This window comes from Nyctereutes procyonoides, unplaced genomic scaffold (genome assembly GCF_905146905.1).
Source record: "Nyctereutes procyonoides isolate TBG_1078 unplaced genomic scaffold, NYPRO_anot_genome, whole genome shotgun sequence".
NCBI classification, from domain to species: Eukaryota; Metazoa; Chordata; class Mammalia; order Carnivora; family Canidae; genus Nyctereutes; species Nyctereutes procyonoides.
Genome location: NW_026575120.1, coordinates 23,473,935 through 23,491,320, shown reverse-complemented (window position 1 = coordinate 23,491,320; position 17,386 = coordinate 23,473,935). Strand labels below are relative to the sequence as shown.

Genomic DNA, 17,386 nt, shown 5'->3' with positions numbered 1-17,386 from the left:
AGAGATATGCAAATTAACTTTCTAAAGTAAATTAAAGACTCTGCCTCTAGGTCTCCTGATTAACTACTTTTCCTCTACAGATGTTTTTTAGGGTAATTTGAAAAATATCATGGTCACAGCCTTTATCTCAATGCTTGCTTCTGTCTTATTTTTTATTTTTATTTTTTGTCTTGTCTGTTTCAGATATACCAACACTCCTACACTGGATATTATGTCCTGAGCAAAATTCCTCATGGGTAAGATTGTTCTTTCATTTTCTTTTAATGAGAAATATTCAGAACAAAAAAAGAGTAGAACACGGAGTAGTTGCTTGAGTCATAGAATTAAGGGCAAGAAATGGGGCAGCTTGATTTTGACAGTGAAGTGTCCTGATGTTGTGAGGCTTCCATGGCTCTTCTTTGGCTAACTGTATCCAGGGTCCAAGGAGGTCCCATGGGTCCAGTCTCTTGCCCATGTATGAAGCCCCCATCTCCTGTTCTGGTTCCCATGGTTTACCCTCAAGGTTCTGCAGGGCAGGACTTTCCCCTGGTTCTCTGTAATCAGCTGTGGCCCTTCCAGGCGTGGTGGATAGCCCTAGGACTCCCACAGGGTCTGGTTATGTACATAATAGAGTGGCACCCCTAAGCTCACCTGGTCTCTCAAAAATGCATGATTTGGGACCCAAAACTGTATGTGGGAAGGAAACATGAGAGTATGCACGATTTTCATAAGGTTTTCAGTGCTGGGTAGATGTACCCACACACAACACAGAGATGTGTTATCAGAAGCTCATCTCCAGAGTCCAAAGACAGTAAAGACACTGGTTAAAGTTTGCTGAAGCCATTTATTGAGTCAGACACATGCAGGAACAGCTGCAGATCTAGGAATGAGAGGCAGGGATGGATGGCCTTCTGTTTCCCTGCCATCCCCTCCTTCCCCCTCCCACCACCCCTCCCCCACTCCCAGCCTCCTGGTTCTGCTCCACACCTCTGGGACTTCTTTCACGGTACTTTGGAAGGGTGAGGGGCTCAGGAAATGTTCAGAGAAATCGAATCGTGATGCTGCCAGTGTTGCATGGGTTGCCTATGGATATTTGAGGGAAGCGTCCTCCTTTTCCTGAATTCAAACAAGCAGCAGGAATTGCTGAAGAGTGTTGTTTCATAGGCGAGCATGAACTGACGTGAATGTTTATGACTGCGGCTGGCTGTTTTCTAGGAGAAAGATAGAAATCTGGAATTCATTTGGCCTTCGGACAAAGGAAAGATGTATGTAGATATGCAGCAACATGAGATTAACAGTTTCTGTTAGACATGTAGACAAATCAAGTTCAAAGAAACGGAAGATGAACCACTGTGGTAAAAATTAAGTATCCATAGGAATTTTTCATATAAAACGTATTTTATATATAAACTCAGATGGTTTCCACTAAGGAGGAATTATTCTATTATTTTTTCAAGTAGATCTGCATCTTCAAAAGTCATGGCAGGCAGGAGTATGATTATGCCTTGAGATTTCTGTAGCCCTTGTAGGACAATGGAATGTGTTATAGATGATAGATATTTTGTTCCATCTTCTATAAATTTCTAAAACTCAAAACCTAAAAGCATCTTATGCTTAATATATCATGTTAAAACTTTACTGGATCAGTCAGAATTTAGAAGAAGTAGATTGGGACTACCTGAGTCTGCCAACCCAGGTGCAAACCAGAGGGTGAGATGGTCTATGTTGACAACCTAATTTTAGTGATGATGATAAGGATGAGGATGATCCTCCAGAGAGGGTATCAACAGATAATAGGCTCCTTTCGGTATGTTAAAAATAATCTCAGTAATAATAATTGCCATCATTTATAGATGGACTTTCACACGCCTTTACCCCAACACAATAGCCTGCAAGAAAAGCATTCTGACCCCTACTTACAGTGAGAGCTGTAAGGCGTAACTGCCCAGCATCCCCCAGCTCGTGTCAAGTTGAGCTGGGATCCCAGGGCCAGCCTGGCTGACCTTGAACCCCAAGCTATCAAAGCAACCCCCTTGAGTTATGTGATAGCTGTTAATATCAGATTTTTAGTGGTGTTACTTTATTTCTTTTCTGAGAACTTTTATATGATTAAAAGGTGTAGCAGATTACTTGTTACGTTTACTGGAAAAGAACCTCTGGGGGATAAAAAGGTCTATGGCCCATCCCGTCACCATGGGAATTGACACAGCATCACCAAAACTGGCATTGCTCGACCACCCACCTCTTCCTCTTTGTCACAAGATCATTTATGGAAAATAAATCAATTAATTTCATATTTTGTCAACATCTTCTCTGTGTTAATGAGATAGGGGATAAGCCTTCAGGCCTCAAGTTTTCACTGCTCCTGGGATGCCTCAAGTGGTCACTTCTGCAAGTGCTCCACCAGATGGCAGGAGAAGGACGCAGCCCACATTTTCAGGCTTATGCTCTATGTAGATTTGGGGTAGAGAGGAAAGCACAATTGTATTTTTAAAACAAAAATAAGTCTGTGTTAAATTATTGGGATTTACATTACTTATACAAAAAATGAGGAGATGTCCTTGGTGCTTCTGAAAACATAGATCTGTGCATTTCTCACATGTTCTCACTTCTCTGTCCTCGCTTCTCCCGTGAAGACTTTGCAGTAAGCCGGAGGCCATGCGAACTGTGGAATGGGATTATTTGTCATTTATAACGTGAATTTTGTCTTGGCTTCAGGCTTTCCAACTAGTCACGGAGAAGGGTCGAATTAATTTTTCAGTGCATCTGAATTCTGGTTTCCTTCCTTTTTGCCAGTGGCAGAAGAATTGGGGGAGGATATACCCTTTCTACTGTGTCATTCACAGGCCAGAAAGAGGCCCTCCCTGTCCTGTGTGCTTACTTCGTCCTTCACAGTTTGGGCCTCTGCCCATGGCGGGAGCCCAGCTCAGTCCTTCTGCATGAACTGGCTGGGGTCGTGATGGGAACCCAAGGCAGCAGGGTTTTCATCTATGAAAATGTCTAAAACATTTGGGAGAATTTGTCTGATTTCCATAAACTAAATGTTCAAAAATGGTATTCTTAAAAGACACGTATCTTTTACACAAATCTGTTTGTTAAGCCGGATCTAAAGCTAGTTATTCTTAACATAAAATGTTTCACAAGTTTTTACATTAGAAAGTCAGCAAAATAAAATAATATTCTGCAATAGAGAGTATAGCCTGCTAAACATTTTCTTTTTTTATATATAAATTTATTTTTTATTGGTGTTCAATTTGCCAACATATAGAATAACACCCAGTGCTCATCCCGTCAAGTGCCCCCCTCAGTGCCTGTCACCCAGTCACCCCCACCCCCCGCCCACCTCCCCTTCCACCACCCCTAGTTCGTTTCCCAGAGTTGGGAGTCTCTCATGTTCTGTCTCCCTTTTTGATATTTCCCACTCATTTTTTCTCCTTTCCCCCATTCCCTTTTACTATTTTTATATTCCCCAAATGAATGAGACCATACAATGTTTGTCCTTCTCTGATTGACTTATTTCACTCAGCATAATATCCTCCAGTTCCATCCATGTCGAAGCAAATGGTGGGTGTTTGTCGTTTCTAATGGCTGAGTAATATTCCATTGTATACATAGACCACATCTTCTTTATCCATTCGTCTTTCAATGGACACCGAGGCTCCTTCCACAGTTTGGCTATTGCAAATAGCCAATAGGCCAATAGGCTATGTGGCTATTCCACAGCAGCACATTCCTGCTGTAAACATCGGGGTACAGGTGTCCCTGCGTGCTAAACATTTTCTATCAAGGAAATAGAAGTGTTTTCATAGAAGTATTTTTGTAAACTTGGCTGTTTCTTGGCATTTTTCTGACATGACCTTTTTCTGGAATTAAATTCTTTTTGGCTTGAGTACTTTTAAAATATATATATATATATATATTTCAGTATGATTACAATCTCTCATATTTATTAGGATCATCCTGAAAATCATATGGACTGGTGAAAATTATTCCTTTTATGACATAAATCAATTTTAAGGAAAATCTGGCATATCTCTTAAGTGGGTGGCATTGGCATTTTGGGGTTTGGCAAACAAAGTAATAATAAACACGAAGAAACATTTGAAGATATTTTTATTTACATGCCAGGCCACCTTCTAATGGACATTGTTACCCTAAGTTAGCTTATTTATTGGTATTTTTCAGGCATCAAGCATAATTATACAAAAATTGAACTCCTTTGGAATTCTAATTGACTTATGAAGTCACATTCTATATCTGTGCAAATTATAAACTGGGACATAGATCCTTCTGCCCAGAATTACTCTCTAACTTTATAGCTGGGATGCAAATGAGCATTCCATTGATTTAGAAAGTAGATAACTGGGCCGATCATGCACACACAGTACCCAGCACCTTGCCAACAGCATAATGGAAGACTTAAGAACGGAAGCCCTGTGGCCACAGAGACCTAAATCTGAATCCTCAGTCCACTGCCAACCTTGACAGTTGTACTTCTACAGATCTCAGTTTCCATATTTTATTTTTTTTTTAGTTTCCATATTTTAAAAAAAGATGATAATGCTAGTGCTCACCTCATTGGCACATTATAAGAATTAAGCGAAGTAAAAAAAAAAAGAATTAAGCGAAATAATATATGCAAAATGCACGGCAGAGAATTTCCTCCTAGTGAACATTTGGGTATGCTATTAATATTGTAGTATGAATCCATATGTATCTGTAGTCTCTTGATTAAATATTACTAGACTTTACTTTCTAGCCAGCTGAAATCCTTTTTGTTACAGGAGAGGAATGATACGTCCCTATAAGAATACAATTTTCAAGACTTGTTCAATGACAGTTGGATAATTATAATGCTCCTGTGATGTTTCAGTGTCTCTCTTAAAAGAGATGTCTGTAGCCTCAAGTATCTATAATTCTCAGTGCTCAGTACATTCTTTCTTGTGCCATCTCAATCAGACTTGCCACAATTAATGTTTAAGGCATTCTTGTTTTGCCTCCAGTGGAAGCAAACCTGACGATACAAGTCAATAAGTATTTATTGAGTTGCTCTGCGAGTAACAAAAGCATGGTTGCCATCCTTACAAAGTTCAAAATCCTGTTGAAAAGAAAAGACGCAGACTCTGTAACAATATATAATCAAGTGGCCCGAGTGAGTATTGTAAACACTGAATGCAGAAGAGATAGTTGTGGGCATCAGGTCTCATAAAGGAAGCCCGCTGCAGCTGAGTCTCGGAATTGAACGAGTTATTTTTAATAGATGGAGACAGAGAAAGATATTCCAAGGCAGGAGGATCGTTAAGCAGGCTTGACCTTCGCAATGAGCCAGTATCTTCTAGAAATTAGTATGGTTCTAGGCCAGATGGCAGCACAGGTGTTCACGTGGGGCTCTATGTGGGTAGAGAGAGGGCTGGGTAAGATAGGCCCGCAGTGCAGGGAACCTGAGCCCTGCCCTCGTGTGGTAAAAACACTGGGATCCTTGAGAGCAGATGTGTTGAAAATGGCAGGCTTGAGTGAGTTTCAGGCATATATATAGAGTAAACTGAGGGGAAGGGGAGGTTTGGGGCATGGATTCAATTAGGAGGAGACCTCGTAGGGGGTAATGAAAGCTTGGATTGTGGCAGAGCCCTGTCGGCGTAGAAACCACACTCAGAGTGATTGCAGGCAGCTGGCGTTCTCTTGCAAAATGAAGACAGATTTCCAGTGTTTTTTGTGTTTTTGTTTTTGTTTTTGTTTTTTTGTTTTTTTGTTTTTTTTTAGATTTCCAGTGTTTATTGCATGTCCCTCTAATTAAATCTTTGGGGCAGCCTGTGTCCCACTGTGAGCTGAGCCCAGTGTGTGAGAAGATTCCAAGTGGTGAGTTCATGAGGGCAGGCATGAGAATTCCCAGCACGCCTTGGCACAGCGGTAGCTCACTGCATTTCCTTCCTGGGCTTTTTCTCATGGATCCCCAGGGGCCCTGCTGCTGGCCCTTCCAGGCAGACACACGCTGGCTCTGCCCAGCGAGCTACCTCCACAGCTGCCAGAAGTTGCATGAAGAAAAAAATGTACTAAGCCAAAATGGGGAAGAAAGTGATGTCCTTAGAATGTCACCTTGTGTGTCTCTGCCATGGCATCAGGGGCAGGGAGGGGGGCATCTGGCTCTTCAGGCTCCCACCATGTCTCCAGGAGGGCGAGGTCAGCTCCTTCTCCCTCCCTCCCTCTGGGACACAGACCTCAGCAACAGGAGGACAGGGTCTAGCTCCTTCTCCCTCCCTCCCTCCCTCCCTCCCTCCCTCCCTCCCTCCCTCCCTCCCTCCCCCCCTCCAGGACACAAACCTTAGCAAGCATTTTCAAGAGAACATGACCTTAGAGTCAAATAGATCTGGGAATAAATTCCCAGGCAGCCCCTTTACCTGTGTAATCACAGAAGAGTTACATTGCCTTCTCCAGGCCCAATTGCTCCATATATAATGGAAATAAAATCCCTGACTCATAGGGTTCGTGAAAAGGTTATAAGAGATACTGTAGAATGATGAGGTGGTACGTTTAGTGTGTGGGGAGCACTACAGGCTCTATTCATGGAGGAACCAAGAGCTTCCATAATCTGGCCATGTCTAATTAACGCCCCCCTTCCCTGTATTCGGACACAAAATAAATTTCGTCCTTAATGTCAACTCTGATCGATTGCAATGGCTTCCTGGAGCTCTGAGTATAAAAGTAGTCCAGAGCTACATCCGGACTCTATGGGAAAGAATGTGGAGATCTGTGTGTTGGGCCTGCAGGGAGCCAGGGGTTGGTGGGAAAGGAACAAAGATGCGTGCGATGCCTCACATGTGCCAGCCCTGCTCCTGTGAATGGTCATGTCAGTGGCATGTCCAAGTGCTGTCCCCAGCCAGGGAGTGCTGCTGTGTGCCTATGGCCCCACGCGCGTACCAGAGACTTCCTGCTTCCTATGCAGCTGGCCTCCACATCCTCTGACCCTCCATGGCCAGCGTCCACACCCCCTCCCCAAAGAGCCCTCCTCCAACTACCCGCCCTCCTAGATGAGCATCATCCCATTTCTCATGGCAAATTGCTGGTCACCTTGTTGAAGTTATATGTATTTTTTTTTCTGCATGGAACATTTAGAAATGTTTTTAATATGCATTTGTTGCCTGGCACATCCCACCCCCTCATCCTGAAGCCTCAGGGAGCAGGGTTTCTCTGGCAGTGGCTTGCCCGTGTCTGCACCCCTGGGCACTGGTGCCCAGGGACAGCTTGACCATGCAGAAGGGGGTGCCCCACAGTCCATGCTCTCTCCCCCACGTGGAAGCTGTCAAATGCCAGGGCTGATCAGTTTACAGGAGAAAAGCCATCAGCCAGAGGCAGAAGGAGCCAGTTTCGACCACAGTTTCCCAGCGGATCACTTGCTGCCCCACAACCCATTTGAAAAAGAGGCGACAATACGCTTGTACTTCTTGGATCCTGAACTGCACACTCATGTCCTGTGAGCCATTCCCATCATAGGAGATATTCCTCGGACGTTGGCTGACGTTTGGAGGAAACCCACTGATTAAGCAGTGTTGTCTGGGAAGACGGTGCGTGCCGGGAGGCCCACCCGGGAGACTCTGCAGGAAATGAGAGTCTCTGAGGACGGGGCCTCTGGCCTTCCAAGTTCTGATTTCAGTTTGGATCTGGGGTCCACTGGGCCTGCTGTCCTCACTAAGTGTCGTGGGAACTGACAAAAACAAGTGACTAACGTTTCCCCTGAAACATTAACTTCCTTGTCCTCTTGACCGACGCAGAGACGTAGAAGCTGGTCTCAGATTAATGGTGGGGTCGGCCGTTTATTTAGTGACGTTCAGCGGAGGCTCCGCTGTATCCAAGTCCACACCAAGGAGAGAGAGGAGACGGAGCCCGCCGTGTGTCGCCGGGCTCTGCCAGCAGCCTGCCGCGCTGTGTCCAGCCGTGGGCTCCACCTAGTGGGACCGGCGGTGAAGCCGCCCGTTCAGATCCCTGCATTTCGGGTCTGTGCTGCGCACACTCTCCTGCTGGAGGGTCACGGGCCAGGGCTGAGTCCCGCAACATCAGAGGCTCGTGGGCTGAGCCCTTCCACTCCGAGTCTGCCCCCGTGGAGCTGGCCGCTCCCTGAGGTCAGCCGACCTCCTGCCCACAGACGAGTCCCTAAAGAGAACTGTCCCAGCCGCCGGCCCACGACTGTCAGCACGTGTGCTGTGCCCGTTCCTGCCACGGACTGGCTGAGGGCCAGCGTGCGCCAGAACCGCACCAGCCACGGGCGGACGTCGGGAAGCCACGTGCATCCTCACTGTCTCCTTTATTTTGTGTGTCATCTCCGTGGCACCTCTCCCCTCTGTGCTCCAGGCTACCCCGACAGAGGGCCGGCTGCAGAGCCCCGCCTGTTTACACTGGCAACACTGGCGTGGGGTGAAGGTCCCGGCTCCCCCAGGCAGGAGGGCGGGCAGCGGGAGGGACAGGCCCCGAGGGGACGCGCCTACAGCAGTCACACGGATATATAGTCACGGGCTCGTCGCCATGTAACTTACCTCTAATAAAACTCACGGTTTAAATGATAAATTTCCAGTAAGTTTTGGTGCCACAGGTCACGGTGCCATCACAGGGGCACCTCCGCGCCAAGGCAGGAGGCAGTCACCGTGCCCCTCCGCCACGCCTCGCGGCTGCCCTGACAGCCAGGGGTGTGTCGTCCCTCCCTGTCGTCTCGCCGTTCCCAGAATGTGTTATGCATGGAGTCAGGTCCTGCAGCCCGTGCGGCTGGCTGTTAGCGTAACTGCCTTCCGCGGTCCCCCACGTTGTTGCCTAGGTCTGTGCTCCACACTTGTGGTTGCTGAGAACGGGTCTGCTGCGCGGCCGCACCGTCATTAGTCCACGTGTTCACCATTTGACATTTGAGTTGTGTCCAACTTGGGGCTTTTTTGGATAACACTGCTGTGAGTGTTTGCCCACAGAATAACCTATGGAGATGTTTTCATTTCTCGTGAGTAAATACCTAGAAGTAGAATTGCTGGACAGTAAATGGAGGTTTAACTCGATAAAAAGCTGCCGATTATCCAAAGTGACTGTACTATTTAGACACACACACACACACACACACACACACACACACACACCTTTTAAATTAATTGCCCATCCTCACCGTGCCCCTGCACGTGACTGGCCAGATTCGCCAGCGCCGGTGCCTGTCCCCAAGCTCCCCCTGCCCCGATACAGGCACAGGGGGTGAGCTGTCCAACCTGGCTGCATGTTTCTTTGTCCCCACGATTGCTGTCCTCAGAACATCTATGAATGATGGGTCCATCGGGCAGCACGTGGTGGGTGCAGTAGGGAATCAGAGGTGAGAGGCAGATCACAGCCCCCCGAAGAAGCTGTCCTGTCCATGTGCATAAGCTTCTGGGCATAAACCCCCTTGAGATGGCTTATTCCTCAGACAGATTTCTGGGAAGGGTATTTTTGTTGTTTTGTTTTGTTTTGTTTTGTTTTGTTTTGTTTTGTTTTCCAAGAGCTGGCTATCTTAGAGGAAGGACCATGAAAGGCTGAGATCCAAAATCATCCCAGTCCTGGGCTGGGTGTGCCTTTTGCCTCACAGCTTAAAGGCGGCATACAGGACCTCCCATGCCTGGACAGCCTTGGATCTGTGCTGCAGACCTGTTTTCTGACCCCGGGGCTCCCATCCAGCGCTAGCAAAGACCACAAAGTAACTTCTGTTGGGAGGGATTTGTAGGCTTTTTCAGACTTTCCTGTCCATTCTTTTATTACATCTTCACTGCAACCCTATGGAGAAGATAGGCAGGCAGCACGGGCCCTCCCTGGGAGGTGATTGGTGTGCAGTACCACCAACCCAGAGCATGTGCACTTGACTAAGAGGTGTTTCCAGAGCCACTAACCATGCACAGTACAAAGGACTGTGTGCTGTTGTACTTCCTCATTGGGAAGGCCTGATTCCAGGGCAAGGGCCCGAACCCGATGGCACCAGTATTCAGTGGAGATGACGCAGTCGTTCATTGTGTTGAGGCTTTCCAGCTCCCCGGGACTCGGCTCAGCCAGCAGACACTCAGGAGCAAGGTCGACACACTGCCCTGGGCCAGGTGCCCAGACTGAAAAGAAGCCTTGCAAAGCACATGCTTCTGCCTGTCTGCACGGAATTCAATTTAACCCCAGCCGGTAGCTCTCTGTTTTCTACATCCTGCAAGACTGATGAAGACGCCCATTGGGAGAAAGTGGGAGCGCTAAACCTTTGGAGCATTAACCTTTTTTCATAAACACAGAAGTTTGGACACCAGGTTCCCAGTGAAGGGCAAGTTATTTACAGCTGTCAGCCTACTGACTCGGATTCAGCACCTTGTGGCCCTAATGTAAATTTCCACTGACTTGGTGAAGTGCTCGGAGTGGCTACCGAGCAGTGCTCACACACGCTTCCCCCGGGCCCCCCACAGAAACAGCCGACACAGACCATAAGGTAACATTTCTTTTTTTTTTTAAGATTTTATTTATTTATGCATGAGAGACACAGAGAGGGAGGCAGAGACACAGGCAGAGGGAGAAGCAGGTTCCACACAGGGAGCCGGATGTGGGACTTGATCCTGAGACCCCAGGATCACTACCTGAGCTGAAGGCAGATGCTCAACCACTGAGTTACCCAGCTGTCCCCGTAAGGTAACATTTCTTAAAGGAGAGAAAAAGTCTAAACCCAGGGCTCATATAAGCCCTGCATATCATGACAGGTGATAGGAGAACTGGAGTTTCTCACCCAGTACTGAAGCTACCCACCTGTGAAGGTCCTACTGGGAGGCCCACGGCCTTGGCCACCGCCCCCTACCTGGGCATGTCTGGCGTAGCCCCAGACCCTGCCTGCCCCCTTCCCATGCAGCCCGCCTCAGAGGGCAGCCCTTGGTGCTCATGCTTCATGTATCATCCTGTCCCAGAACTACAGTAGTTCCCTGCTGCCAACCATGCAACATCCAGATACCATGCTGGGCTCCAACCACTCTGTCCTTTGTCCATTTTTTTCCAGATTCTTCTTCCCAGGACACACCCTTTGCACCAGGGAGAAGCCATGCCCTTCATCACGCTTGCTGTGTTCTTGAGATCTGCCTGCTTCTTTATTCTCCTGTGCAGATCTGTACAAACCCTGTCATTGACAGTCCAGCATAAAGGCCCAAGTTTCTCTCTGTATCCTTATCCCTTATCTCACGTATGAATGAGGGAGGAAATGAATGAATGCATGTGCAAATACACGTACACGTCAGTAAGCCCTTATCACATTTGGGACTGAGACGTACAATATCATTTTGTATTTGGTACTCACAATGATGAGGGGGCGTAGGTCATTTCTCCACCTCAGAGATGAGAAAACTGAGACCCAGAGTTGAAGCAACTTGCTCCAGGGCTCACCACTAGTGGTCGACCATGGTTTCACCTTGGTTCTCCTGCTCCAGGTGTAGCGCCCTCTTTGTAACATCACCTTCCATGGCATCTCAGCCTAACTAGAATCCAGCTGAATTATGGACTGAGTGTCATGTCATTCACTTTATGTAGGTTCATTCTTCCTCCTTGTGTTGAGTGTGATTTAAAGCTCATAGACCAGGGGCGCCTGGGTGGCTCAGTCAGTGAAATGTCTCCCTTTGGCTCAGACCATAATCTCAGAGTCCTCAGAATGGCCCTGCGTTGGGTTCCCTGCTCAGTGGGGACTCTGCTTTTCCCTCTGCCCCTCCCCCTGCACATGCTCTCTGTCTCTCTGTCTGTCTCTCTCAAGTAAATAAATAAAATATTTTTTTAAAAAAGTGAAGCTCATAGTAAGGACTGCATTGAGTAGCTGTGAGACTGGAGATGACCCAGTGACCAGCATTATCAAAACAGGAAAGAAGCCCAAGGTGGGGACGTTGCCCCGTGCCACTGCTCACTAAGTGAGTCTGCACGTCCTGTCTTTGAATGATGTTAAGAGACACTTCTGCAGTTTATGTGGTGTTTTTTTAAAATTTTTTTAAGATTTTATTTATTCATGAGAGACACAGAGAGAAGCAGAGACACAGGCAGAGGGAGAAGCAGGCTCCCTGTGGGGAGCCCGATGCAGGACTCGATCCCAGGACCCTGGGCTCATGCACTGAGCCAAAGGCAGATGCTTACCCACTGAGGCACCCAAGTACCCCTATGTGCAGTTTGACATCAGTCAGAGAATAATCATTGGTGCTATTTTCCTGTTTTGATAGGAAAAATGAAAGATATCTGAAGCAAATAATTGGCCCCTATCAAAATAAAGTTTCACATCATTTCACATTACATACAAACATTCTAAGAGGTCAGACGAGGAAATACCTAAGGGACCCTGTGTGTCACCGTGGTCTCAGACTACAGCTCCAGGCGAGCCCTGCTCCAGCCCTCATCAAACCAAACAGCCTGTCAACTGTCAAGATAGCTGTAACTGCCTGGGGGAGGGGCCCTTGGTGGTTTGGAGGCAGTGAAGTGCCATTTCTTGGTAGAGAATCCCCTCTGAGGGTCTCTGACCCATGAGGAAGTGAAGAGCTATATGCCTCGGTGGAGGTGATCTTGATGAACCTGGGCTGAAGGTCACGGAGCTGGGTTCTCTGCCAGTCTGCCCCCCCGTGTAACTGGCCTCCTTCTCCTTGTTCCTAAAATTTGGCTAAAGGTAACTGCTCAGGTGGGTTGTCAGAATCGTCGTAGGGCTGTGGAAAGACAGAGGTTACACAGATACATTTGCATTAAAATTCATACTTATGTGTGTTGAACGTACATAAGGTTAAAAGTAACCACCCTCCATTGCCCCCCACCCAGAACCCCAAGGGAAAGGGAGAAAGATTGTCTTTTAAGAGTTGCTGAAATCCTGTGGCTCTGACTGCCATAGCTCCTGCAGGCATAGTCCAGGTGTTCATCTGAGGTTGTGTGGCTCGGGAACCTGACTGTACCCACAACTCTCATGATTATTTTGTAGGAAATGGAAATCTGAGCAGGTGGGCTGAACCCTTCTGAAGACATTTTGGGTGAATCAAAAGGTCAGTGTGCAGATCAAGAAGCCCAGAGGGGCAGAAAGACAACGACCACCCCTGATTGCCAGACGAAAAGCTGTCCTTGCCACATGGGGCTGCTTCAAGCTGCCTGCCTACTCTGTCCGGCTCGCCAGCTACCTTCTGATCACAATTTCACTCAACCAATTCATTAACATGAGCACTCAGGCCAATTGGCCTGTTATATTTCTCATAAAAAATTAGCAAATTAGGGGCGCCTGAGTGGTGTAGTCTGTTGAGTGTCTGACTCTTGATTTCAGCTCGGGTCATAGTCTCAGAGTCATGGGATCAAGCCCCACATTGGGCTCTAGGCTCAGCATGTAGTCTGATTGAGTTTCTCTCTCCTTCCCTCCGCACATGCACTCTCTCTTAAATAAATAGATAAATAGTTTTTAAAAAAATGAACAAATTACCTTTCTCGGTTACATCAATTCTGAACTTGGCTAAGGTGCACCTATTCCTAAGAGATAGATAGGAATCCACACGCCAAGCACATAGGGTGTCTATGGGTGCCGAGCTGATGGCCAGGCCCCACCCGTAGTAGCCTCTCCAAGAGGTGTACTCCAGGCATCAAACCTTCCTGGAGGACACTGCAACACTGCCAGTGCCATGTCTGATTCCCTTCATTGACTGGCTTAGCCTGGTTTCTTTCAGCCGTCTTCATAAAACACACCAAGCAGTTTGGGTGCAGACATGGGTAGGGGGGTTACATCCTATCATTTCCTCATTAACCCGGTAAATATGTGCACAACAGGAAGGCCATAAAAGTTTATGTAACCAAAGTCAACTAAAAGTTATAAAAGAAAGATGTCCTTAAGAGAGAACCATTGGTTCTTACCACCCAGCAGTAAGGAGTGCATACAGGCCTTGTTGATGAGGATGGCGTCCATGCTATAGGTAGCTATGATGCCCGACCTCATCTCTTCATCCTCAGCATTTCACGGATGCCAAACAATGTGGTGTTTGGCCACAGGAAATGTTTATTTCAGTGTTTAGGTGCCTTCAGTCATCGCTAGCTCCTTGTTTTCGGCAAGATTCCCATTTCATCAGCGCTAACCCAGGTAACTTGACTTTTTGGCACCCACTGCTATTTTTGGCATGATTTGGGACCCAGAGAGAGAAAGGCCTTCTGTGAAAGCGATCTCATTATTATTTTGAGTTCCCAGATGCACTTATCATCTTCATGTGGACAAAACAATAATTGACTGTAGTTACATCAGATTGTCTCCTCCTGATTTGTCACCAACATAATACCGGCCAGTAAATAGCATTAGAATGGAAGAGATGATGTTTGCCACAAAGCAGAGCACTCGCTCTTGGGTAAAAGTTGTTTTTCCAGTCCATGGAGAAGAGTGACAAGTGTGTGTCTTTGCACGTGTGTGTGGGCACGCATGTGTGTTTATTTGGGGGAGGAGAAGAATCCTTCTAAAAAGAGAAATGCCTAATTTAAGTCAAGTGCTTTCAACCCCTTACCTGCCCCTCCCAGTGAAAGTCAACCTGAAATAATCTCAAATCATCCATTTGTCATAAAAAGCCAGAGCTGTGGGAAGGCCATTGCTGCCCATACAGTGGTCTGTAACGTGAAATGATACATGAAATATTTTCCAACTGATTCCTGCAGGCCTATGACAGTGACCCACAGAATTTAAGGACCAGGCTTTTAGATGGGGGAAATGCCAAGGATTCTTGTGAAGACTTGTCCAGATTTTCAAGGTGTCTTTCTTTTTATCTACCAACAGGTGGAACTATTTAAGGAGCCATGTTTTTTCAAAAAGTTATTTCCTGAACCCAGAAATTTTATTCGGTCATAACCAAAAAATGGATTTCAGTTATACAGAGGTTTCTCTGTCAGAGACTGTTGTGAGCGCCTGGACAGCTTTCAGTAGGCCTATAGTGTAAAGACTATCACATCCCCCTTTACGTACGAAAGACCCAGGTGTGGGGAAGGAAGGGTGGTCCAGGTCCAGGTCAACAGCGGAGCTGCATTGCAACTGGGCAGTGTGGTCCTACGGTTGAGGTGCTACTGTCCTCTGCAAGTCAGCGACCGCCATCGCCAGACTCCCAGGTCAGTACAGACTCCAAGATCGCCAAGGGAAAGATTTCTAGGGAACCCTGGGTGGCGCAGCGGTTTAGCGCCTGCCTTTGGCCCAGGGCGCGATCCTGGAGACCCGGGATCGAATCCCACGTCGGGCTTCCGGAGCCTGCTTCTCCCTCTGCCTGTGTCTCTGCCTCTCTCTCTCTCTCTCTGTGTGACTATCATAAATAAATAAAAATTTAAAAAAAAAAAAAGATTTCTATACTAAAGAAGTAAACTCAGTCAGTGTTAAAGTTATAAGAAGAGAAAGCAAGTGTCTCAAAGGATCTGGAGTAATAGGACCGAGGTCTACAGGAATAAGAACAGGGTTCCAAGAGATGGACTGATGAGATGTGTAGTGTTGATAGACTCAGTTGTGTTATAATTAACAAATATCAATATTAATTATAGGAAATGATCAGTAGCTGAGCACAGGGGAGCCATGCTCCTCTCTGCCCTTGTGAGGCTACTGTGTGTGCTTTATTCCCATGTGGTCTTTGTTGAAGAACCACTTCCCCTACGAGGCCTGCAGATAGATGATAAACAATTTTTGTTGGCATAGGTGTTCAAACCTCACTCTGTAATCCTTCTTCGGGATTTTTTTTTTTTTTTTTTTTTGTGAATTCAAAGGAGGTTTTGCACAATGTAGCAAAAGAAGCAGCAAATCTGGGGCGGCCCGGGTGGCTCAACGGTTTAGCGCCGCCTTCGGTCCAGGGCCTGACCCTGGAGACCTGGGATCCAGTCCATGTCGGGCTCCCTGCATGGAGCCTGCTTCTCCCTCTGCCTGTGTCTCTGCCTCTCTCTGTGTGTGTCTCTCGTGAATAAATAAATAAAATCTTAAAAAAAAAAAGAAGCAGCAAATCTCTTAGTCTCTGAAGGTGTGATGATCTTGCATGCATGGAGACAGTCATGCAGAAATCATACTCATACTTCCCACTTCCCCAGGGAGGGATTTAGGAGGTTGACAGTGACCAGTTAATTATCTGTCCTTAATCAGCCAAAGCACATATCCTCACAGAAAACCTGGTACTATGGGTGGATTATGGGGAAAAAGGAGATCGCTCTAATTCTCAGGTTTCCTATGTGGTTGGAGAAACCGCACACATGGGCAGACCAATTATCATACGAGAAGCTTCATGAATTCTGTGGATAAAGAGATGTTCTATTGAAAGCAAGAGTAATAATGTAGAACCCAGTAAACACAGGGACAGCCCCTGTAGGCTGGGACCATTTTCAGACTTGAAGCAGCAGGGCCCTCAGTCCCCCTGGGGCTGAAGATGATTTATTATTTGGTATCACCTGTCCTTAGCACTACAGAGCACAGAGTAAATAAGGCTTTGTCTGCAAAAAAGCTTCTCCTTTACTTTTGACCACACGTAAATGCAAACAACATGGAAACATGAGGTCACGGGTTATAAAATGCCTACCGTGAGGCAAATACAGAAGGTCGGAGAGACAGAGGTTCCCGTAGTCTGCAGGCCTCGGGCATGAGGACAGGAGGCGCTGGTGCACTGTGGTGGGCAGGCAGGAAGATGGAAGAGCGAGGAAGGCACCGCCTGCACTCTGCACCCCTGGCTCCTGAGGCACAGCCGGCTGAGGGCGACCATCAGGTGCCTGTGTCCACTCGGCCACTTATCCAGACTGAGAAGCAGTCTCAGCCTGAGGCATGGCCTCCTGTCCCAGCAGCGCTGCCTCCAGTCTCATCCTGGCCACAGTCCCCTGCACCGTGTGGCTCTTTCACAGGCTCATCCCTCTGCCTTGAAGACTGTCCTCCTCAACCCGCTCCTCCACCCACACTCACCTCTAGGAATCACAGCTTGGACGATTATTACTCAGCATTCTTATCTCCCCTAGATTGTTGCATCCCTGAGGAAGTCTCCCCTGACGTGCCCAAATGGGTTAGCTCCCCCGACTCCAGCCCTCCCCTGGGCCGACAGCAGCAGGGCTGCACCTGTGCATCACTGGTGACTTCCCTGGGTCACTGCCCACCTTTGAGCCTGTCAGGCTTGACGCTTAGTATGACTCAACAAGGGATTCTGGAAAGAGTGGGTGGGAACTCCAGGCAAAGACAACAGAGCTACTTCCACTACTTTCGGGTGTCCTCAGACCCCCACTGATACTACAGAAAATGAAAAAAAAAAGTGAAGGTGTAAACTCCTGAGGAGCAGAGAAGAGGAGGAGGCAACCAGACTTTGAGTCTCAGCACAGAGGAGGGGTGGGAGCTGTGCTGACGAAACATAAGGCAGTTGATTCCCAGGCCAGGCATGACCTGGCTTCTCCTGAGGACCCCAGGTGGCCCTCGGCACCCGTGGCAGAG

The 17,386-nt window shown here is 47.4% G+C and overlaps 1 protein-coding gene across 3 annotated transcripts in view; it reads left to right on the top strand.

The window, feature by feature from the left end:
* DPP6 (dipeptidyl peptidase like 6) overlaps nucleotides 1–17,386 on the top strand; it is an 821,668-nt gene that overhangs the window by 629,763 nt on the left and 174,519 nt on the right. For all 3 annotated transcript variants that reach the window (XM_055334558.1, XM_055334556.1, XM_055334557.1), the window contains one exon: nucleotides 184–236. In XM_055334558.1, the coding sequence (XP_055190533.1) occupies nucleotides 184–236 (53 nt within the window). The remainder of the gene's footprint in view (nucleotides 1–183; nucleotides 237–17,386) is intronic.